General features: G+C 38.8%; 1 protein-coding gene across 1 annotated transcript in view; it reads left to right on the top strand.

Moving 5' to 3' along the window:
- Positions 1–624: 624 nt before the first annotated feature.
- Positions 625–23,723, top strand: part of gal3st3 (galactose-3-O-sulfotransferase 3) — a 38,956-nt gene continuing 15,857 nt past the window's right edge. The window contains exons 1-2 of the mRNA XM_047385373.1: positions 625–993; positions 19,154–19,202. Coding sequence (XP_047241329.1) covers positions 625–993; positions 19,154–19,202 — 418 coding nt within the window. The remainder of the gene's footprint in view (positions 994–19,153; positions 19,203–23,723) is intronic.

The raw sequence follows: 23,723 nt of genomic DNA, 5'->3' as shown, positions 1-23,723 counted from the left end.
TCACAGTTTGAAGAGATTTACCCATCATTAACCAAATGAAGAAAATGGACCCTAAAGGGGCTTTTATGTTAGTGTGAGGTCAAATGGGGCACATTTAGAAAGTCCTCCAATAAGCAACTTATTAAACTTAACATTTCCAGATATGGCAAACATCTCATTAGGTTTATTTTTACATAAAATATATATATTTATCTATTGGTAACTATGCTTCAATAAGGGATGTTAATAAAATTACATTTTCAAGGGATGTCAATGCTAGATACTGAAAACAAAACTAAAAACAAAAATCTAATTGCAATAGAAATGTTTTCAAAGAGACGTTTTAAATGGGAGACCATAGTTTAAAAGAAATCAGCCAAATTAAACAAATGGGAATTCACCCCAATTCACACAACCCACCAAATGTTATGCTATTTGCAGCCACGCATCCAAAAATATGCAATAATGAAATTCAACATAGAAAGTTGTCCAAGAGCAACTACCCTCGGACCATATTTTAAATAAACATACAGTTTAATCATGACCTATGATCACTCTCTTTCTAGCCTCTGCTGGGATTTTAACACTTTACTCCTCCAATCGGTATCTATAGATTAATATTCACTCGGTTTCGCGCCCGTATTGATGCGCTTATTTATCGCTCTGCGTTATTATGCGCGTGCCAACAGAACGCGCGGCCAAGCGTCACAAGCGCCAGCGCGCGCGCATTGGTTAGGACGGAGAGGAGATCCACATTCAGCCCAGTCAGAGAGAGGCAACCGCGGCGAGGAGTCACCGCCGAGAGACCCGAACAATAACCAGACAGATCCCCCGAGCCCAGAGACACATGAGGCAGAGCGGGGAGAGAGCAAGGAGGCGCACCGGAGGCTTCATTGCCATATAAAGCCAGCCGGAGACAGAGGAGAACCGACGAAGGGGAGGAAAGTCCCGGGAGCAGAGGGAGAAATCACCGCCACACGGTCGTCATACGTGAACGTGAGCCGCAGGATGAAGGTGAGTAACTGTTCGCTCCCATTGTGTAGAGGCAGCATCTCTGCCCTCCATGGCCGCTGTAGTAACACGGCTCAATGTGATGCAGATAACCGGTCCGGTAGCTCACTTGATGAGGATCGTTTAGAGGTGTTGTTTCGTTTTTTAAATTATTATAAGGGTCACTAACTCTCCGACCGCAGTTTGAATGGCAGCGGATTCCTGGATCTGAGCTGACACTCTCCTCCCCTCCGGAGGACATGCGAGTCATTTGCCTGAGATTGGCGGCTACCCTAAAAAATAATCCCAATTTGGCGTGTCCCAGATTTGGCATAGTGAGACCTCTGGAGGGGATTTTGAATGTTTAATTCGCCCTGTAACTTTGTTGTAGACAGTATGGGATCACGGTGGATGTTGATCGTCTCCTTCAGTGCCCAGAGCTTGTCGGGATGATTGATATCGCTTGTTCAGTCTGCGTGTCATTGTTTAAACATCTATGCTTGGAGATCAATTACATTGCAACCGCAAAAACGGCGAAATTAAGAGAGGAAACCAGCTTCTGCACCCGGAGGACAAATAACAAGAAACTATTTATTGTTGCGCTCCCCCCTGAATGCGCTCACTGTTCAATATTGTTCACCACGCATAATGTGAAAACTTTCCATTAGTTGATCGGTTTATTTAGGGATGTAGCTCGGCTGGAGATTTTCCATCTACTCTCTTGGATGTTATACTTCGAGTTAAAGCGGGTAGCCAGACTATTCTGTAAAATCAAGCAAACTGAATATCCATAAAGTTTATCCTCTATAGAATAGCACGCTATTGTCATTTTTAAAAAACATTGTGCTTTTGTGTTGTAAATTGTTATTTAGTGGTGATAAGTTCCTCAGTCCCACAAACAAGCTGCATATGCACATTGTTCTGGTGACGTCACATGAGGTGAAAGGTAGCTGATCACAATTTGTTTTTTTGACCACGTCCATTTGTTTCCCTTGTTTCTTCCTCTTTATTTTGCATGTTTTCAAGCAAAACAAATCAGCCATATGTGAGAACGCCGCTTTGGTTGGAACCCCCCCCCAAAAAAAACATTTGTCAGCCAGAAAACACAAGGAAGAGGTTTGTGAAGATACATTTTGGTGTTTAAGACCTTTACAGATGAAAAATGAATAATTCAAACGGGTTTATAAACACATTTGTACGGTTGATGTTTTGAAAATCACCATTGGTTCCCAGTCTAATTCCAACTCTTAACATATAATGTTGAAACTTGTTTCTTCTGCCTCTTGTGATGTCATCAATCCTAACAAACACAAAGCAGATTTAGCAGTTTCTTTCTCCAGTACTCTTCTGGAAAACTTTTAAACGTGTTAAATCTTTCCTTGGTAATCCTCACTCCATTATTCAGCTGTGTTTTAGTCAATCTGCATTTTTTTGTGTGAAAATAAATGATTGAGTTGTGTCTTTAAGTTCAGAATGAATGGAGGTGGGTAGAGTAGCCAAAAATTGTACTGAAGTAAGAGTATCACTACTTCATCACTTTGACATAAATTGTAGGTGTGTGTCTGGTGCATTTTTTTGTTATCTAAATTTTTTAAAAATTAAAGGCAGTTGCTTACCGCCGCATCCAGGAAAAACAATCAATAATCATATTTTGTTTTGTCTGACTTTATGCAACAGTTGTAAGAAACGATTGATATATTTCTTCTTGAAAATTCAATTCAATTCAAAAATACTTTATTAATCCCAAAGGGAAATTAAATGTTGTTGTAGCTCATTATGAAGGTTTCCTCAAAGAGCCGTTGTAGATGCTGATGGCTGTAGACAGGAAGGATCTCCTGTAGCGCTCCGTCTTACAGCAGATCTGAAGAAGCCTCTGACTGAAGACACTGTTGTTGTAGGACAGTCTCATGAAGAGGAAAGATGACCCAAGTTCAAGGAGTCAAATAGAAAGTCTGTTTACTTCTCTTTGATAAGGATATATATTTTTTTATTTGTTGTCAGTTGGATATTAAAAGCATATTAGACCTTTGTGCCCGTTGAAGAAGAGAGTAGAACAAAAACACAAAGTAACAGATGAAACACTTTTTTAAAGGTTTTCAGCAAAATTGGCTGCTTCTGTCTCTATACTGGTGGATTTTAATGTAGCAAAGCTTTATTTATGTGGCGGACTCAACCCAACCTGCAGCTTTTTTTGAAAACTTCCAGCTGATTTCCAGCGATCCTTCCAGTTCCATAAAAGGTCCTGACAACAAGTTCGGTTCTGCTTTGTGCCGGCTTCCAATGTGAATTTGGATCAATACCTGTTTTCTGAGATCTGTCTTTTTCATCTTCAGCTTCTTCACTTCATGGTGTGATATTTGCCTTTTTTTTCTGCTGTTTTTCATTTCACTTCTCTAAACCGGTGAAATGTTCGCCGTGTATTCGAGCCGCATCACAAGCTTGACGATAAATAAGCTCTGGTCTCAACCGGAGAGAGGTTTTTTTTTTTTTTTTATCATATTCTGATACCTGTTCATTTACAACATAATATTATATTTAAATTCATTACACTTATTTTCAGAATCCACGATCATCATTGTGTATTCATTTTTCAACATGTAATATATTAATATTTTAACATATTTTGGAGTGAGAATGCTGGACAGCTTTTCTCCATGCAGGTCATGTTTACCTTGGTGTGTTATTATACAGTTCACTAAAGAAGCAGCTTCTTCTCATTGCTGCATAGTTGGTGGATTAAAGGTGTTTTGATTTTGTGGCATAAATGATCGCCCCTGGTTATTAGGAAAAAGGTTTTTAGGAATATGAATAAAATGTTAAAATTTGCACCACCTGATCTTTTCCACTGATGACTGTCGACAAGACGCAGCGGTAAAAAGCTGAGAAAGCTTGAAAAATAGACGCAACAGTTCAGGGCCCGTATTCACAAAGAACCCTAAGACTAAAGTAGCTGCTAGTGATGTCAATTTTACCTGGGTAAGATTAATTAATAAAACTCTACCGCCATAACGATCATTAATCTAGAGATAAGATGAACTTTATCATCCCCTCTAGGTGCACGTTTAAAGGTTCAGCAGCTGGACAGAGTGAAGGTGCATCTCTATGAAGGTAATATTAGGAAGGATAATTAAATATTAGAAACAATTATGAATAACAATGAATAAAAAGTGAACATATGTTAAGAGTAGTAAGGAGGACTCTTGGTGAGTCTAAGAATGTCTTAAGCAGAGAAGGTGGTGCGAAGTCTGAAGAAAGGAGAGATATTCTCAGTACAATGAACAACAAAATAAAATCAATAAAACACTACTACCATAACAATCATTAATCTAGAGATAAGATGAACTTTATCATCCCCTCTAGGTGCAAGTTTAATAGTTTCAGCAGCTGGACAATGAACAGTGAATTGATAAAACGCTACCAGCTTGATTGTTCAGGAATCCATCCCCTAAACAGTCCGGCAAATAAGCGCATGCATTTTTATAACAATTATTAATATTGAATAATAAACTTTATTATACCTCTAGTGGAAACGTAAATAGTTTCAGCAGCTGGACAGAGTGAAGGTGTAGTTCTAGGAAGGTAATATTAGGAAGGATAAATAAATGATAAAGTAATGAATAACAATGAATAAAAAGTAAAGAGAATTGCCAACAATGTAGTTCACCCTCTAGCTTTCCAGGCTGGTGGGTTTTCTCCACCTTTTTTTCTCAGTTTTGTTTTGGTCGTTTTACCTTCTTTATTCAAGAAGGTAGTCACAGTACAATGCTGACAGGTGAGTGTCCACGTTGATATTAAATCGATTAAGTAGGAAAACGACTCGACTTTGAGAATACAGGGCTTGATCATTTAGATGCACTCAGCAGGTGACTGAAATCGGATGATTTTTATCCTGGAGTCACTTGATCGGTGTTTGGATAGCTTCGGAACTAATAAATCTGATTTTTGCTTTTCATTGAAGACAACATTGCAAAGCAGCTTGTGCTGACAGCTGCCAAAAATAAAAGTCTATGCTTAAAAGTTTAACTTATCAAATGGTTTTTTGAGAGTTTTCATTTTTCTGTTTTATGTAAAACACTGCAGCGATTTCTTCTGTTATCTGGCGTACCTTTGTGCTTTTAAGTGTGGAAGGCAAAATGAACAATCTATCGGAGTTGCAGTCTAGTCTATAAAAGAAATGTGCAGTTAGTCTTTTTCAGTTAGTCATACTGTATGGTAACCTGGAGTACAAAGACAAAGAAATCTCTGTGCCATATTTATGGGCCAGCCTGAGGTGTCACTGTATTACCAAGGTCTACAAAAAATGCTAAAATCTTTCCTTTTATATTCCTGGTTGCAGTAAAACACAGACAGTGTCGTGGAAGGATCTTGGGTCGGACCAAAGTGCAGACAAGAGCTCGGTAGCCGCATCATAGTTTATTCCACACTCCAGGTACTATGGCAAAACGCAGCATAAACAAAACATAGTCATGGTAAACGTAGCATAAACGAAGCATAGACAAAGCATAGACATAGAAAAGGAATCAGTGAGGAACTAAGCAAACAGAACAACTAATATACACAGAGCACAGAGAGGGGAACAAAAGGCAGGTAATCGAAGAAACAGGGAACAGGTGAAACAAATACAAAGGCTGAGGATGGGTGAAAGGACTAAACAAACAGAAAACACGTTACTGCACGTCCGCAGTTAACTCCAAGAAGACCGGACAATTGTAGCGGTTAATCTTCGTCCTCTGGCTTCCTTGGCAAAAGGGAAAAAAATGATCTGACCGTCAGCAGTCGACTGGAACAAAAACAAGGGTGGCAATCCGTCTCCTTGACACCTCTGTGAGGGTTTTTTCTTCTGTTACGTGTTAAACTCACGTCTTCGATCGGTAAAGTGACATTTCTGGCCTTCCTATTCCAGAAACTTATTTCATGAATTTTTCTTTTTCGTTGGCCAACGGGGAGAATGACTGAAAGTCCACGCGTGATTTCTTCTCCAGAATTGATGCTCCAGTTGCGTGATAACCGCGTCTCAGTTTCAGCTGGAAAACACCTCCTTAAAGGGGCCACCTTCCTATATAGTGTCCTGTGACGTCAGACTTGGGACGCCCCGTCATATCAGCCGCAGTGCCCGCTGGGATTTGTAGTAGCAGGCTATACAGGGATACAAAATGGCCGATGACGCCGGAAGGCCTGGTGGTGTCCAGCAACGTGCAAATGGTCCAATATTCAGCAAACAAGTGGTCCAACATAGGTTAGCAGAAAAAAAGAGCTGAGGGAACCGTATTCAAGCCTCTGCATGTCATTTAAAAACAAAGCTCTAGAATAAAAATTATTTTTTTTCTAGGCGTGTCCTAGAAAATATAGACAGAGGAGCGAGTAATGACCAGGTTCTCTTGAAATGAATTAGGAAACAAGGAGTTAGAGCAGTCAATATGAGATCTTCACAGTAAGATAACTTTGAGTAAAATGATACGGTTCCACTGGATCATGGTAATATCACCAAAATATAGTGTGTAGCATGATCTAAATGCTTTTATTTAAAACAGAAAAGCAAAACATATTTCCAGCTTCTAGATTTATTGCCAATATTTTCTGTGTTTAATGGACGCCGATTTGGAATGAAATATGAAATAAACTATACCCCTTTGTCGGTGTGCTGATTACAGAACAAACACAAGTATTACAAGCTGATATTAGCTGGTTAATTGGTACGGTTGTCTGCTTCATCGGTTCATTGTTTATTATTATTATGGGAGTCATGGGAGGCACTTGTAGTTTCCACAGTTTTTATGATCTGTAATTCTTCTAAAAAGGTGACCTTGCCACCCTTGTGAACAGAAGAAAAATGTTCTAGCCTTTTTTCAGCCAGTTGACCAACAGGGTGCAGCAACAGGTGCAGCAGGGCCAGCTCTGTGTTTCTCTATGCTACACAAACTCTGGTACTTTCCCTGGCATCTCTTTAAATACACATTAAAGAGAGGAGATGATAAGATGGCAAATTTTTTTGTCGACTTATAATGGTTACCAAAATGCTTGGTATACCTTTATACCAATGCCGTAAGCATTCACAAACAGGGCTGCAAATAAATGTCTGGACCCATAAAGAAATTCAAGCACACAAAAACCTCATAAAAGAAAATGGACTTTGATAAAAAGCATGCTGCTGCTTACTGCGGCTCGCTTCACGCTGCTGGTGTACAACGTTATCAGACTCTGGGAGCCCTTTAAAGGCCAGCTGTCTGAGAACACTGTTTATTTATACAGTATTAGACTAAGACATACAGCTCTGTGTGCTGCGTGCCGCACGGTGACCCTGAAGAAAGGAGTTTTTGGCCCAGAGCCGCAAAGGACTGCAGTGCTTACCGCCTTGCAGAGATCAAAACATTCAGACAGGATAGCATATATTAAAATCCCATCCATTTATATAAGTCACAATGAAGCTGGTTGAAGATGCTGCTTTATACTTGTTGTCTTTAGGGTTTTAAAGCCAGATCAGGCAAATATGAGCTTTACATTTATTAGAAGGGCAGCAAAATCCTGTGACCTCTGAATAAACCACATTTAGATGTTTGATTGAGCGACCTCTTTTAGAGGAAGAAATCTAAAAAGTGTTGATTTTACCCACAAAAAGGAATTCATACGAAGCCACTAATCCTATGAATCACAGTAAAAAAAAAAAAAAAACCTCAGATAACCTTCAGATTTTTTTCCGTTATCCAACATGACTTCCTTAATCCAATTTGATTTATTATTTAACCTGCCAAAGAAACTTGGACTTGCAATGATGAGAGGCGATGAGCACACAAACAAAAACTAAAAAAATCCAAATAGGGATATGGGGGGAAAAAGAAGGACATCATCTTTTTTTTTATTTTGGAGGTCAGATGTGCTTTCAAAACAAAGCTCAGCCTCCCGAGTGCACACGCACATCAAATAAAGAGACAATCTTACTGGAGCGCAGATGGTGAGTGCTGTCTTTTTTTTCCTTCCACGGATTTACAGGAAGCTGCTTGTGTGCGCACATCCCATTGTGAGGACACCATTGTTAATGACCGGGCGGCCCGGAGCAGCCGGTCTGCTCCATCTTTGTTAGTGGTGGTGGTTCAAGAAAAGAAAAACACTGCGAATTATGGACAATTAAACACACTCTTCCTCAAAGTATGAGGAAGTGTAAGAAGATGTTTAAACACACTCTTCCTCAAGGTATGAGGAAGTGTAAGATGTGTGCGTGTGTCTGTGATTGTGAGCCTGAACAAGACGCCGTCGAAACCTTAAGTTTCGTGTTAAAGAGACAAGCCACCTTTTTTCTGGATGTCCGAGATTAAATCAGAGGGAATATTTTATTACTTTCTTCAAATTCAGCTTTTTATGTACATTTACTTAGAATTTGGTAGTAGTGCCTTTTTTAGTATTGCCAACATCTGTTCTGGGGTTGATGGGCACATTTCACACCAGGATATGTTCCCCTCTGGGACACAGAACCCATCTCCGTCCTAAACGGGATGATCGCTGGATATTCCCATGCTCATTTTGCTTCCACATAATCACACACCTGGAAGTCGTACACAAGGATGAACCAGACTTCTAGAGTTCACAGTTCTCTTCCTGATATTATGCATGATGTCACACAAGGATGCTGTGTGCTTCGGGTGTTTTCCTCAAAATATATCCACAGGTGAGTCTCCATTTAACTCAGTTGTTTTGAATTACCTGTCAGAAGCTCATGACATCATCATCTGGGATTTGTTTTTAATTAAAAAAGTAATCTCTTTCTCAATATTCTGGTTTTTAGCAAATAAGTATTATTTTGTTACCCTAACATGGCCTAAAACAATCAAAGTTAATCCGATTTAATGTAAGGCTGTTAAGAAAAAGGTAAATATCTGGTTTCATGTACTTTTTTTCCTATTTTACACAGAAACAGAAAAAAAAACCCACATTTTTACCAGTTTTCAGAATTTGGATTTGACTGTTTTTAATTGGGAGACCATCTCATAAACACCAATGAAAATAGCTACATTTCTACTTTAGAAGTGATATTACAGGCATGTGAACTACTTTCAGAACCAAAAGATTAATGTGATTGGGTCATATTAATTTCATCAGCAGAAGGAAGAGTTACCTTTTGTATCAGAGATTTGGTGAAAGGTTTGTTCCTCAACCAAGAGAAGCTCCACAATGTTACTGGCAGATAAATTCAGAAGTGCTCTTTATCCCATGTGAAAAATAAAAAGAGCTTCCATTTTAGTGTTGGCCTATTAAGTGCGCTTTTGACCGCAGCAGCCGCTACCAGACGAAGACAGATGGACGAGGGTTTTGTCAGGGTTTGGGCCCAGCTCCAGGAGGTCGCCCTTGGTGCGAACGTTTTCATCTACTTGTAGATGTCCGATAGCCAGATTCCAGCAGACGGTGGATTAAAAAACGGCTGGGGAAAGGAAGATTATGTGAGCAAAAATCCTGTATCTGGACGGCCTTGCTGAAAATGCATTATTCATTATTAACGGCCACAGCCGCTCAGTTTATCTGTGCGGCTGTGGCCGTTAAGCAAACTCTGGCTCACCAGAACTCTCTGTTGTGACAGTTTTCTGTAATCCAGTCAGTATCTGCTCCTTGGATGGTACTGAAGCCAGAAAGTTTTTTTTACTAAATGAGCTTAAAAAATCTGATTAGGACAGAGAGAAATTTGAACATATTCACTTCTAATACTAAACAATTTGTATTTGTATTTATATTTATATCAAACACCAAATCATAAGTTGTTACAGTAATAAACACACACCATAGAGTCTCAATAAAATAGGAATTTACTGTTTCAGTGAAATGAGGTCAAGAATATGTCATGGTGATATGTTTTTAAACAGTTTTTACTTTTATTAGCGTTTAGCAGAGCGAGTCCCGGCTTTCTGTGTGTTTTCTAGATTGAAATACTCTTATTTTCTGTCAATGTCTTTTAATAGACTGCAAAACATTTGCAAGTTCTTTATTTTCCATGTCAGAGGCTGAACGCTTAAGAGAATGAAACAACTTTCTGTATTCCAGTTAGTCTTCCTGTTTGCTGCTGACGCTCCTTTTTGCTCCTCTATGTGGTGTTTTCAATCGTACGTCAGATAACTTCCTGTCGGCCGCTCTGGAGGAGATGCAGAGCAGATGATCAGACAGGAGCGATCACGCGAAGGGTTTTTGAAAACATCGAATGACGTTTCTGTGGCAATCAGATAAAAAGAGATGGGATCAAACATTGTATCATTTACCGGACACCAACTCAGGATGAGTATGCAGTTATCAAGGTGAAGACCGTCTGGTTGTCATAAAATAGCACAAGAGGATTTACCTAAGTCCACACTACACCATGATCTCGTCTGCCTATAACATTACATCAGGTCAGTCCCTGTTATATTTCCTGAAGGAAGACTGATTTACTGTTATCTGGACATCAGGCTGGTGCTTAGCTGGATCTAGGTGTAATCCTGCAGATAATACTTTTACACATGGGAGCAGGGCATCTCACTTCGAAAGTTAAACTGCTAGAAAACTGTTTTCTCTTCCTAGAAGCTACACCTGGCCTGACTCTGTGTCTACCTGTGACACCTTTCTGGAGAGGGGAATCGTCCAAGCTTCTGCTGGCAACAACTTAATGCTCTCCTTCTACAGATGATCCACACGGCCCTGTCTTTTAGTGTTTAACCCTTTCTCTCTCCTAGACATGGCGATTGACTGAGCTTTTACTGTAACTAATTATATGTGCTCTCTTTCAGACTCTAACCTTGAAAACTGGCTCAGAGTTAATCTGTTCTTTCTTTCTAGGTGAAACAACTAAAGGAGCTACATCCATTAACATTTACTTTTCCTTCCCATAGAAAGTACTCCTGGATCAGTGCTTCTTTGTTCTTTTTGTGTCTCTGCTCTGTTCTCTCAAACCCCCAGTCGGTCGTGGCAGATGGCCGCTCAGACTGAACCTGGTTCTGCTGGAGGTTTCTTCCTGTTAAAAGGGAGTTTTTCCTCTCCACTGTCGCTACATGCATGCTCAGTATGAGGGATTGCTGCAAAGTCAACACCAGTGACTGTCCACTGTCTCTACATGCTCATCCAGGAGGAGGGAATGCTGCAAGTCACTGACTGGATGCAAACTGCTGGGTTTCCTTAGATAGAAAAACTTTTTATCCAATTTGAATAAATAACTGAGTCTGACTGCACTGTTCAATGATTAGGATTAATTGGAATGTATGAACCTGACTTTGTAAAGTGCCTTGAAACGACATGTGTTGTGAATTGGCGCTATATAAATAAAGCTGAATTGAATTGAATTGATAGAAAATAATGTCTTAGCTCTTGCCTCCTGCACATAAATTTGCAAAAAAAGTTTGGAGACTTAACTGTAAATTTTATCTTTATAGGCAGGCTGGGTACACTTTGAATTTATGCTTACTGCACTGTAGGTTGCAAACGAGTTGTAGGTTTTTTACAGTAAAGGTTTCTCACCATACTAGATGTAAACTGATTGTGTGCTTTACTATCAACATATCTGAGTAATGTTTAAGTTACTAAGGAAAATCTGACTAATACATTTATTCATATATATAAAACTTCAGTTCATGAAAATAATGTGTATTTTACTATTTAAATGTACAATGTAGGCTAAAACTACCAAATCAAAATAAAATAAAATACGATCTGCAGCAACACAAGAGCATGGATTCTGGATCTGTGGATGGATCGGTGTTGTCAGTACAAGGATGACGTCAGCTCTGATACGGTCATTGGATCGGACTGGCCCCATCATTTGCTTTTTTTTAGCAAAAATATTACAGTTGTCTTCTGAGTTCTTCATTATTGACCGATAATCAATTCTAATAATCAATATTCTGAAACTAATAGAACTATTAATGTTCCCTATAAACCCTCAAAAGTAGCTCAAAGTTCCATAGTTTAAAGTTAAATGAGGTTGGTCTTTAATTTACCTATTAAACAATTAATTAAAGGCGGACTGCAGGAAAAAATCTGGGTTAAAAAAAGATGCTGTAGAGCTCCGAGGTTCTTTAAGTTTAAAAAAAAACTAAGAACGTTTCTATTATTGGACTATGTAATAACTGGACTGTCAGATTAAAATGCTGACAGATTACATGCTAAATCTGCTGTAAAACTGTATCAGTGAGAAAACTCAACAGGATTAAGAATAAAGGGAGCTTGCTCTCTCCTGTCTTTGACCCGGGTTTCATTCCAGTGGTTGGTAAATTTATTTTCAGCGCCTGTTATTTACTTCACATGAGCTTCATTAACAGTCCAGCTAGAAAGCCCTCAGTAAAGCTTGAAATTTCACACTTTGACACAGGAAAATCGTGTGATTATAAAAGCTCTAGAGGAAAAAAAAGACTGAAGTTCGATTGTGAGCAGAAAACCACACTTGTCGGTAATTGTTCTAACCAAGGCCCTTATTTTCATAAGACAATGTTGGCAAAGTTTTTTAAATAACCACAGGTAATGATTAACTCAAAACTGAATGCCACATTTATTTCTGAGTTGCTTCACTCTTTACATGCCATCTACAAAACACACCCATTGATTTGACCTTTAAATGATCCGCTCTATGTCCTGCTCTTGTAGCCCCTAAAACTTCACGACTATTCTGTAAACATATCGATCCAATATGGAGGTAAATTTGTCTCAATACTATTCAATCAAACAAAAAAATAATCTTAATCAAAAAAATAAATTGTGGTCAAAACTTTTGCAATATTCCATCAAAAAAAACTAATCTTAATCAAAAAATATTAAGTTGTGATCAAAACTTTCAGAGTTGTAACAATTTTTTTTTATTTTTATGGAATATTTTATTTTGGGGAGAAAAAATAATTGTTTGAAAAAACTTTTTCTGATTAAAATGACAAATTTTTTCTCACGAAGAGAAAAAAGCTATTTGCAAAACAAACTTTTATTTGCGCATGTCAAAAATCTTTGGTTACGACTCTCGCTCTTTTGGTTTTGACGCTCTCTGTTGGTTGAACTCAAAGAATTTTGAGTTCTGGAAACATGAACATCCTGGGCGGGGCCTAAAGACGAACGATGTAAGATGTTTCCCTATTGGTTAGCGCTGACTAAAGCGGCCGCTTGAACTGCAGGGCTTGTTGTACAGAAGAAAACTGCAGTTAAGTGAGCCGACAGTCAGAAATACGCGGTAACGCCAGCCGACACCAGCTCTCTCTTAAAGATTAGCGTCTCGCATTCAAGGTGCATTACAGTAATGGAGCAGAAAGGACGCTGATCCTGGCAACGGTTGAGAAAATAAGAGGAAAACAGAAAAGGAACCTACAGAACATTAGAACATTTATATTAATTACATTTTTACAACTTTCACATTAATGTTTTATGTAAAATAATAAATATTTTACTGTACAGTTTTGGAGAAATATCTTGTCACTCATTCATTAATTTTCTACTGCTTATTCCATAGTGGGTTGCGGGGAAGCTGGTGCCTACCTCCAGCAGTCTATGGGCAAGAGGCAGGGTACACCCTGGACAAGTCACCAGTCTAATCAGAAACACTGTAAAACCTATGTTGTGCCAGTAGGAAACAAAACCGTTCAAATAACATAGATGAATAGTTAGCTAGGTTACTGTTTCTCACAAAATGGTTGTAGCCTGTTTTATTTGACACTTTTTTACCCATTCTTCTCTGTCATTAACTTTTTCACACAGATCACATTTAAAATGTAAACGAATCAGGGATAAACACATGAAAGCCATTGTGAGTCCAGTGTTTAGTTCATAGACCAACGTAAATGAGTCTATATTCATGACTAACAACAACACATGGTCTTCAAAATGTTTTTCGAAATAAAAGATCTGAAAAGTGGGACAGGCACACAGCCTCCTTGAGCCAGTACATTGTAGAACCAGCTTCCACTAAAATTAAAGCTGCTAGTCTCAGGGGATTTTTCTACCAGCTTTGCTCAGCTACAGTCTGAGATGTTTTCCCATTCTTCATTGCAGAATAGCTTAAGCTCAGTTAGATTGGATGGAGAATGTTTTTGAAGATCAAGTCTCTCAATTGGATTTAGGTCTGGACCATCTACTCTGACCAGCTTCACTGGCCCTGCTGAACAACATTTTCCCCAAATCATGATGCCATCATCACCATGTGTTTCTGTGGCGATAGTGATGTCAACCCTCAATTTTCTGCCACATGTTTTGCGTGACCAGAGAACATTCTTTCACATGTTTGGTGTGTTCCCTACATGGCTTGTGGCAAACTGCAAATGGGAGTTTTTATTTATTTATTTTGTGCGGCACTAGGGGCCTTTATTTTTCAATTTTACCGACAGTATGCACACAGGAAATAGGGGCAGAGAGAGGGGGAAGACATTCGGCAAAGGTCTCCGAGTCTGGGACTCGCCGACGGCTTCGAGTATTTCCTGCTTACCATCCTGTTTATTTTACAGTTGGTTTCCTGGTTCCAGTTTCCCTGCCCACACCACTGCACTGTAAATAAACACTTTACCAAAAAACTTTGTCTCCTGAATTGCTTTCTGCATGTGGGTCAAATCTGTTAAAGCCAATATGACAACTACCAATAATAATAATAATGGCAATACTAATGATAAATTAAGTCTAGTATGAATAAATAACTGAAAAAAAAAGCTAAATGAGCAAATAATAACGTAACCAATAATAATGATGATGCCCTAACTGCCTAGCACTGGAGTGAAGAGACCATGCTGCAAACTATTCACCCTGTCAGATTTTGGCATATATTTGTAATTTAATTACGTTTAGGAAAAGAATTGTTAAACATTTATGCATACATCTAACCCACCACTGAGACTTTACCCACTTTTTATTTGTAATTCACCAGCATCTGTTTGTGTAACTGAATATTACCCACAGCATCCCTCAGCTTTATTTACTTATTAATTAATTTAGTGTCTGCTTGGCTGCACGGTGTGTACAAGTAAGTGGGGAGGTGCAGGCAGCGTCCACCCCGTGGAGATTCTTGTCTGGCGTCTTAATTAATCCGCTTTATGGTCAGAGGGTCTGTGGCCATTAGGGATTAGCTGTCTGCATCCCACAAACACAATGCAAAGGGCAGACCTCATGCTCAGAAACAGAAACACACAGTTCCTCTGTTCAGCAATAGGGCATGTTTCCTTTAGGGAAGCTCTGACGTGATACAGACAAAATGTGCAGCTTTTGGAAGGCCTTTTTAGAAGCTCATAGGTTCCATTACCCATTCGAGAACAAGTTATAACATGCATTTAGTGTGATTGTCTTGTTGGTACCTAAAATTGTGACCAGATTTAAACAAACCAGATACCGATGCATCAGTTCTACTGGCAGCAAAACAGGCCCCCAGCATGACTGCAAAGTGTTCTCAGGTTGAAAACCTCATCAAAAAACGTTTGTTATTTGACTTGAAAGAAATGATTTTACAACAGCAGCCTTGTCTTCGTCTGCACCCTCTAGGCCCATGTTGATGCTCAGCTTTCTTCACTGTGGACAGAGACTGTTGCTCCAACAGTTTCCAATTCATGGCAAGCTTTAACCTTTGTGGTTCCTAGGTTGCTTCTTAAACTTATTTCCAATCATCTAAAGGTGATGGTTTAGGTCTACTCCAGACATCAGCAAAGTAGTGGCTGTCTCCTGGTTTTGGTTACAGATGTTAACTTTCTTCAAAGCACCTGGCCGTCTCTGAGACGTTTAAGCTCTGTTTTACAGGATCCTTTACTTTAAAAAGGCAATCCCAAGAAAATGTTCTGATTTCAATGTGAGAGGTAAAGGTAGTGAAATTGTTTTAGTTGTAGATGTTTGTCTATTAAATTTCTACAAAAAAAATTAAGAAAGTGGGGTTGGATGTGGAGATTTTACACCATGACCCTTGCAGTTGTCTTTTATTGATCTGGTCACTTCTGCAGAATGACAGTTGCTCTGTTTGCAGTCTGTGCACAATAGCAAAGGGCTTCTTATGCATATCTCTGAGACTTTGAAGAAACAGCGGTGAGTGAAGAACAAACTTGCAGCCTATGAACATGATTCAGATTCACCACTTGCATTAACCCTGACTTTTCCTACCTGAATTTTAAAGCTTAACCAGCTTCAAGGGAAGCTCAACCCTAAAACCAAGTTAGAAAATTGCTAGAGGCCATTCAGAGGAGCAAAAAACCTGTCAAAATCCTGTAATTTAAACAAAGAAAAACCTACACCATTCAGAAATATTAAAGCACTTGAACTCATCCCTTATGCAAAAACTGGGGAGATTTTCCTTTTCTCCTCTGCATCATTCCTCTGTTAGACTACATGAAAAAGGGAGTGTGAATTCACCCTCTGGTGGAAGACTTTGCTTGCTCTGCTGTTTGCTCTGCTGTTTGTGGGAATAAAATCTCTCTGTCACTATGAGGACGCTCTGATCTGATATGTGCGGGCGTGTGTCTCTTTACACTCTTTCCCTCATGGCTGCAGAAAGAAAGTGATCGGAAATGATTAGTCTTCTGTACTTTACTGTGGCTTGGCAAGGCCTAGAAGGAACCAGTGTGCAATGATTTGGCACTGGAGAATGGTCGAACATGATAAGCCAAAATGTTTTGGAAAAAAAACAAACAACGCAGTGTGATTCTGTTAGGCAAGTGTACTTGTACTGTCAATAAGTTATTTTAATTACAGATAAATAAGATTACATAAGATTAAAAAAGGTGGATTTTTAATACATAATGTTATATTATGACCTAAATCATCATTGGGATGGCTGATGTCCAGCAGACAGTCACTGCTAAGAAAGCCAAGAATATTAAAGTTTAGTGGAAGGAAAACGTGTTACACCAAAAACAGTAAGAACTGTAGCCTCCACTGTGTTTGTCTCATCCAAAGTCACCGTAGCCATATAGCAGGAAATCTTAGGTCACCTATGCTTTCTTCAAAAAGCAGAAGTGGGATTTTCATTAATTTGTTTAGGTTTTGGTGTTTACCTTCAGGTCCAGCTGTTTATTTGACAATTTTTTACCAGTGTTTTATTTATTTAAGCCACAGTGTTTGCCATTTAAAATACAATTGATCATTTGGTTGTATTTAAAAAAAATATACAAAATATTATAGCTTACAAAGACATCTGCGAGACCCGAATGTAGAATTATTGGTTGGCCATTACTTATTTCAACTGATGTATCATTATGTTTTACATCTGCATCTAGTCTGATCAGTTACTTAGGGGCAAAGAAACATAGTTTTTTCAACATTCATGCCGCTCGTGTTGAAAAACGGCTTTAGGTATACACAGACAGAACGAGCTGAGTCAACTGCATACACTAATCTGAATTGGTTATAATTTAACAATGACATATTGACACATATTCCCTTCTTCGTCTAAGCAGCAGCTTGCATCACTTTGTGCTGTGGAGACAGAGCTTTCCACTGCATCCCTGCCTCTGATCCAAACACTGTGGGTCATTTACATACTAATTACCACAGGCCACCCTACCTCTGTCCACCTCAGCAGCGTTTGCAGCCTGTCGATGAAAGCCGACTGCCTTTTTAAGCAACCTTTTATATGTCCTTTTACAGCTACAAGAAGCCTTTTTATGCACCTCCTTTCTCTCCTATTGTGACAGCACCAGAGCCTAATTGCAGCATTCGGGCAGCTCGTTTTGTTTCCCAGCTCTACTGCAGGCAAAATCGAAGCTTTCCAGTTGAATATATTTCTTGGAAAGCTTAGGAGGGTGTCAGAGACAGATACAGGGCTTTGCAAAGCACTCAGAGTTACAAAAAATCTAATATACATTTAGATGCATATATTTCCATACATCTTCATTGTTTGACTGAAACGTTCCAGCCATGAGGGGTATTTGCACTTGCATAAAGCATAAAGAGATGCATGAAGCAATAATGAATCATCAAAAGCAAAATTAGGAATTTAGCCGATTTGAACCACGTAGTCGTGCATATTGTGACCAGCACTGGACTTTGTTTTGCTTCGATATCAATTTAATTCAGCAGACCCGTCTCATATAAATAAACGGCTGAGCTCTAAAAGCACTCTTTATTTTCTCTGTTATTGCAGAGACAGCGGTGTGAACATTTCAAGCTGCTTCTAAACTTTCATTACACAAAAACACATTAAAACCAACTGAGCTGACCTGTGAGCATAACCACCCACCAGGTAAACAACAGCAACCATAAGTTAAATAGAGTTTATTGTCTAAATGCTTTTCATTTCTCGAATTATAATTAATGTAGCTAGCTTGCTTAGCAGATATGCTGCTCGTAGTTTGCCAACTGTAGTCTTAAAACAGTGTTACCTTAATGAGACTGATGGGTCGTCCTCCCTTAGTTTCCACACGATTATGTCTTTATGCTTTTTGTAAAAGAAAATATATCCAAACTATGGAGGGAACAAAGGGTAGCAATTTAAAAAGGTTATTCAGAAACAAACAAAAAAGACACAAATTGAATAAAATAGAAAATAAACACTTAGTAAATAAATGTGTAACTAATTATTCAGTCATACACAGTGGATGAAATATATAATTAAATACTAAAATTAAAACTCTTTTAATATCTGAATATATGTACAACAATAATTATTTCCTTAACTTCTTGGTTCTTGTTCAGCAGTGCACTGTAAAACTGTTCAAAACTATCATTGTTGCTCGTCAAATACACCCGACTGGCTAACCTGCAGCTCAAGTCAACTTCCAGCTAATCACCCGTAAAATTATGACAGTTATCCTCCCTCTCACAGCTGGAGAAAGCTCTGATTTTTCAGGAACTTTCTTTGGCATCTCAATAAAAGAATCTAACACTGTAGCACTGTAAACAGTATTATTGTAGCAGATTTTAAACCATAACTCCATAACCTTTGTTGATTGATACCACCCTTAGTGATGAGTGAAATCCTCTGATTTTGCCAAAGACAACATTGTGCTGGTCATGTTTTCTCTCTCTCTCTGGGGATTTGGCTTAAGGCTCTTGCAGATGAGAAAGATTTTTATCAATCAAGACTTTCCTTAAAAGGACTGATGTCTGTCTTGCCTGCCTGCTTATTCTTGGGCCTCTTTCATGTTGTGTTCTTGTTCCCTTTCTCCCCCTGCTGCCTCTTTTCTCTCTCTCTGTTTTCCCTCCCTCTTATTTTCTCCCACCCTTGTCTTTTGTATTATGTTCCATATGTTCCCCCCCCTGCTCTGACCCTCTCTCGTTACACTCTCTCGGGGGTCGACAGGGTGAGATAAAGCCTGTATCTCTGAGTCTATGGGGAGTCTACCCTGCCGGTGAGTAATGATCCGGACACATTGCCAGACACACTCGTGCAAAAATGCACATACGCCTAAATAGGGCTTACATTCAAATACTTGCAGTTGAAACCAGATTTCTACATACACCATGTAAAAAAAATACTTGAGGTTTTTTTCTAGCAGTCTAACATTAAATTAGAATAAACCTTTCCTGGTTTAGCTGAGTTAGGATTACCTAAATTATTTATATCTGATAAATGCTTCAATATTGAGAAAGAAGTTTTTTTTTTCTAGTTTTGTATAATTTTCATACATTGACCTGGTATTTGCCCAAAAATGTCTCACAATAGTTTGTGAGAACGTTTGGCCCATGACTCCTGACAGAAATGGTGTAGCTGAGCTAGGCTGCCCTGCTTACACAAGGGACTGAGATCAGGGCTTTGTGATGACGACTCCAAAACACTGATTCTGTTTTCCTTAAACAACTTCATAACTAATTTGGTGGTAGTGTCCATCTGGATGACCCATTTGCCCCCAAGATTTAACTTCCTGGCTGATGTCTTCAGATGTTGCTTCAATATTTCCACATAATTTTTGTAAAACACTTTTGTAAAGTGTACCCGTCCCTCCTGCTGCAAAACACCCAAAAAACATGATGCTCCAACTCACGTGCTTCACATTTAGGATGGTTTTCTCAGCCTTGCAAGCTTTCACCTTTTTTCTCCTAATGTAACTACAGTCATTATGGTCACACATTTTTATTTTACCTTCATCAAACCCAAAATTAAGGTTTGTCCCTGAGTGCATTTGTAAACTGTAATCTGGCTCCTTATTTTGCTTTTGTAGTACTGGATTCTTCCTCTCTGAGTGGCCTTTTAGTTCAGGTTACTGACATTTTGTTAACAACTTTACACTCATTTCACACCAAAGCATGTTCATCTCGGGGACACAGAACCCGTTTCCCTTCAGAACCACATGATGTCTTGACATTCTCATCCTGTTTATATTTGCATGTAATTGCTTGAGCAGATGGATGTGGCACCTTCAAGCATCTGGAATTTGTACGCGAGGATGAACCAGACTTGTGGAAGTTGACAACTCCCTTCCTGATATCCTGTGTGATTTCTTTTGATTTGTGCATTATGTTACCACAAGGCAGCAGTTTGTTTAAGGGTTTTGCCATGAAATACAGTAAACTCTTATCTCAGATGTAGTGAATTAACCTGTCAGGAGCTTACAAAACCATGGCATCGTTATCTGTGTTTGCCAAATTCTTTAAATAAACAGTAAGTAAATAATAGCACCAGTCAAGCACTGGAACTGACTTGCTGGAAAACGCCCCTACGAGGCCTAAAAGTAAGTTGTAGTTTGTTATTGAAGGACTGGGAGGAAGAGTGATGAAGAGACGTTCTGCAAACTGGAAAGAAGGAGGAAGGGGGGGTGTGGGGGCCATTGAGTTGCAGATTAATGTAATGATGATGGGAAAGAGGCCTAAAGGTTTGAGCCAAAAGAGGAACAGTCTTTACAGACAGAAGTCGTGATCCTCTCTAAGCCTCTAAATGATAAGAAGTGCCTGATCCAGACTCATGTAGAACCACATTGAGTTCTAGCTTTCAAGTTCAGAAGATCTCATATCTGAAAGCTGAGGCATCTGCTCTGATAATTATGTGAGAGGTCATTAACAAAGAGAGGTGAATATCCTGAGTTACTCCACTGGGTGTTTCCCCACAGCGTTGAATGAAGGCAACACTGGGAAACAGTTCTTAGGCTTTTGTTGCAGTAAACTAAATCATCATGACAGGTTGGACTGTAAAGTTATAAAAAATTTTACATACTGTAGCTCCTTATTGCCTCTCTCCTCTCATGCAACCTTTGCACCGTGTTATGAAATGGGAACTGCAGTCATGAGGCAGAGTAGTGGCTGATGGCGAGTTACAGCTGCCCTGAAAATTATTTCAGACCTCATATCTCAGATTGATTCAAAGGATTTCAAAGGTAAACCCTCACACAGCCTTCCTGGAACAGGAGTTGTTGTCTAAAAAGGCATTAAGGATTTTTAAGAGTGTGAATTGTTCAGTCACCGGGCATGACGGGTTTCATCCTTTTAAAAAAACATCTTAACATTTTATGGCCAGGTTTTAATGTTACCTCTTGAATTGACAAATAAACAAAAATGAAAGCCTTGTTCTCCTGCAGCTTGCAGCAGCTGTTGCAGGAACATCCTAACTCAGCTTGCAGCTGTTGAGTTATTGCCGTGCTTTTCTCCAAGAAGCTCAACACGGCATGTAACCACCACTCTGCTAGAAAGCTGCCGGTTTAGAAGTGCGGGGTGCTTCACAATATATAGACTGCTTCCTGTTAGTGTTACAATGCCCTGCAGAAGTATTTGTACAGCAGTTGCCAGCACAAACTTCTATGTGTTTTTAGAGATTTGATGTGATAGTTCAACACAAGGTAGGTAACGTCATAATTCTGAAGCAGAAAGCTTTAAAAATTTCTTTAAAGAAAAATCTGAAATGTGTGGCGTGCATTTTGCAGTCAGCCTTTCTCAGTCCTGAACTCTGCTCCTTGCTCCCTCTTTGGAAGGAGGTGGAGAGCTTCTCTGGAAAGACAGACTGCAGTCTATTTCTATAGGCTGTTTTGTTGTTGTTTTTTTTTTTTACCCCTTTTTATTAAACACATAACCTGGTTTGGGAAATCCAAATCTCTTCTTCCTCAGGTCATAGTATTGACCTGAGTCAATACTTTGCAGTTAAAACTAATGAGTCTTTTGTGGTATTTCTGTTCCAGCTTTGCCCGTTAGACTGAAATCTCTGCCCATTATCCTTTGTGAAATAACTCTAGCTCAGTCAGTTTGGAAAAGGACCTTATTTGAAACGGCAGGTTTCAAGGTTTGCTACAGATTCTCAGTTGAATTGAAGGCCTTTACTTTGACTGGGCCTTTCTAACACACAGGTATGCTTTGAATCTCCACTCCTGCCTCAAGTATTTTGCACCCACTGCCCAAACAATGGCTTTCTTCATGCCACTCTTCCATAAAGAACAGGTTAGTTGAGTGCTCAACTAATAGTTGTCAGGCAACAGATTGTACCGCCTGAACTCCGGATATCTGCAGCTCCTCCAGAGTTACCATGGACTTCTTGTCTGCTTCTCTGATTAATACACTCTTTGCACAGCCTTCCAGTTTAGGTGGATGGCCATGTTTTGGTTGGGTTGACACAAACGGACCCTGAAAGCAATTAGTTTCACTGGCTTTTATATAGGGATATTAGAGCAAATGAGACAGAAGACAAACACAAGCCACACCATCAGATTTCAGTTGTAAGTAACCCTGAAAACTTGGTATCACATAACTTTGTGTTGGTCTGTCATAAAATCACAATTAAATCCATGATGTCACACAAGCAAGCAGTTTATTTGAGCGTTTTGCCTTAAATACATTTAACTATTAACTCAGATGTAGTGAATTACCCTCTCAGGAGCTTACAAAGCCATGGCATCATAATCTGGGTTTGCCAAATTCTTTAAATCCACAGTAAGTAAGCAGTAGCACCAGTCAAGCACTGAAACTGGTTTAGTGGAAAAAGCACCAAACAGTCCAGTGAGGTTTGCAGTTGTAACGTGACACAATGTGAATAGACCACCTTTAGTGTTAAATGTGGACCTGTGAGAATTCGTTTGGCTGCAGTGATTTAGTTACACAAACAGAGAGTCCTTGTTACTGCGAGTGAAGACATCAACTGATAATCACTGTTGGGATTATGAATCTGAGAATATTATTTAATATTTTATATTCATATTTTATCAAATAATATTTCGGTCTGTTAAGGGTTGTCCTGTGAATACCAGCCCAGTAAGGCGATGGTATTAGGACAAAATAGAAAAGGGTGAGACGAGCTCTGACATTATTGAACAGCATAAACTCTGCACATATATGGAATGAATTCACACAATTTCTTAAAATACAAGAATTTATTAACAAAAATAAGTCAACTTAAAGTCAAACATATTTCAATCAACAAACTCTTTACTATGCTAAAACAATCCAACTAAACTACCAAGCAGAATTAAAGAATAATCAAGACTAATGGGCTATGTACAATATAAACAAGTTGATTAAAGATGATTGGAAATTATGACCAAAAGAGTGATGCAACATTACCATACAATGTTTATGTTTGAGAACCAAGGATTATCTTGAAGAATCTGGAGGTGAAGTTAAGTTAGTCTTGGAACTAACTTAGAAAATAATCAGCAAACCTTTAGACAACCCTTCACAATCAAGATCAGATAAAATATTATTAATGAAATATTATTTTAAAGAATAATTTGCTGTATAAAACCAACCTTCTGGACGAGCAATTCTCAACGGTGTTTAATTAGCTGTCTTTATTTATTAAAATATTATTTAAGGAAATATTATTAAGGGAGTATTTTGGAAAAGAGCCAAATCTTTCTGGAGAAATGGGCTTAATGGTGTTTACTTAGTTATCAAATTTAGTAAAATGATGTTTAGGGACTATTATTTACTAGATTGAAAACTAACAACCTTTCTGT

Source organism: Girardinichthys multiradiatus, chromosome 14, assembly GCF_021462225.1.
Source record: "Girardinichthys multiradiatus isolate DD_20200921_A chromosome 14, DD_fGirMul_XY1, whole genome shotgun sequence".
Classification (NCBI taxonomy): domain Eukaryota; kingdom Metazoa; phylum Chordata; class Actinopteri; order Cyprinodontiformes; family Goodeidae; genus Girardinichthys; species Girardinichthys multiradiatus.
The sequence above is the reverse complement of the archived record's forward strand: the minus strand, read 5'-3'. Positions and strand labels throughout refer to the sequence as shown.